Source organism: Juglans regia, unplaced genomic scaffold (assembly GCF_001411555.2).
Source record: "Juglans regia cultivar Chandler unplaced genomic scaffold, Walnut 2.0 Scaffold_216, whole genome shotgun sequence".
Classification (NCBI taxonomy): domain Eukaryota; kingdom Viridiplantae; phylum Streptophyta; class Magnoliopsida; order Fagales; family Juglandaceae; genus Juglans; species Juglans regia.
The window spans coordinates 1,444-3,063 of NW_023352635.1; the positions used below are offsets into that span (position 1 = coordinate 1,444).

Consider the following 1,620-nt stretch of genomic DNA (forward strand, 5'->3'; position numbering starts at 1 on the left):
TCAAAATGAATTGAGAGTTACAATTATCTTTATAGGAAAATTCTATACACTATATTATTATCTCATTTTCATTTCATTATACAAGATATGATATATTTATTACTATTTAATAATCTTTATTAGATAATTCTTGGTGATATAAATATTATATTTTATATAATAAAATAATAGTGTGGTGTATATATTATTTATTTAATAATTTTTTTATATACAGTCGATATATATAATCGACGTGTAATCGTTCATGCCACGTCAGATTTAAAATGAATAATTCATCCTCTCTCATTTTATCCGCTCCAATAACTCAGTCTCTCTTTCATCAAATATCTCCACGTCAACCATGTTTACACCAAACACTGCAATAAGCGTTTTTGTTTACTCAAAACCAGCTTAAATGATCTTAAATAACTAAATAATCATCACCAACTTTTTCATCATTGTCCAGCTCGGCTTGAGAGAGAGAGCAGACCAAAGGTTTTTGGTTAGGTGACAGAATAATGATGTGTCAGCCGGATATTGGAGGGGTCTTTACACCGGAATAGGTTAATAATCTCTTCTTTATTAACCTATTTTGTCTTTTCCTTGTATCATTTTTATTTTTATTTTCTTCAACTCCTTTATATAAATGAGCAAATGGGAGGCACCAGTGTTTTGACCTCGTAAACCCCGTTCGCCATTAACCATTTAGCTCAGCAGCAAAGTCTTCCATGGTTTTTTTATGCCCATAAACTCCTCCACCAAATTCAAGGGCCAAAAACTATTCCTAGAAGGCAATACGGGAAGAACCCATTCTTTCTTTAGCTTCCTTGTTTCTTGATCTGATCTTTGTGTTGTAGTCAACTGTAGTGAAAGACTTTGAAGGTTGGTCCGCCGTGGTGGCCATGGCGGATTTTGTGAAACAAATCTTGGCAACGCCAATCCAATTAGCTGACCAAGTCGCCAAGGCCGCAGAAGAGGCCAGTTCGTTCAAGCAGGAGTGTGCGGAGATTAAATCCAAGACCGAGAAGCTTGCCGGGCTTCTCCGGCAGGCTGCCAGAGCCAGCTCCGATCTCTATGAGCGACCCACCCGGCGGATTATCGACGACACCGATCAAGTCCTCGAGAAGGCTCTATCCCTCGTGGTCAAGTGCCGCGTCAACGGCATCGTGAAGCGCGTTTTCACCATCATCCCCACCGCTGCCTTTCGCAAAATGTCCGCCCAGCTCGAGAATTCGATTGGGGACTTGTCTTGGCTGCTCCGCGTGTCAGCTCCGGCCGACGATCGTGGCGACGAGTACTTGGGTCTGCCTCCTATTGCAGCAAACGAGCCAATTCTGTGTCTCATATGGGAACAGATTGCGATTCTTTCTACGGGTTCGCTCGAGGACCGATCCGATGCGGCGGCTTCACTGGTTTCCCTTGCCCGGGACAATGATCGGTACGGGAAGCTGATCATTGAGGAAGGTGGGGTGGGACCCTTGTTAAAACTGATCAAAGAGGGCAAACAGGAAGGGCAAGAGAACGCTGCCCGGGCGATTGGGCTACTGGGACGCGACCCGGAAAGCGTCGACCACATGATCGTCGCGGGTGTATGTTCGGTGTTTGCGAAAATCCTCAAAGAAGGCCCCATGAAAGTCCAGG

General features: G+C 43.5%; 1 protein-coding gene across 1 annotated transcript; it reads left to right on the plus strand.

Annotated features, from left to right (window-relative positions):
* Positions 1 to 634: 634 nt before the first annotated feature.
* LOC118345298 lies at positions 635 to 1,616 on the plus strand (the record flags this gene model as incomplete). The annotated part of the gene is made up of 1 exon (XM_035686953.1): positions 635 to 1,616. A coding segment is annotated over exon 1 (735 nt), but the record flags the coding sequence as incomplete, so codon positions are not given.
* Positions 1,617 to 1,620: the final 4 nt, after the last annotated feature.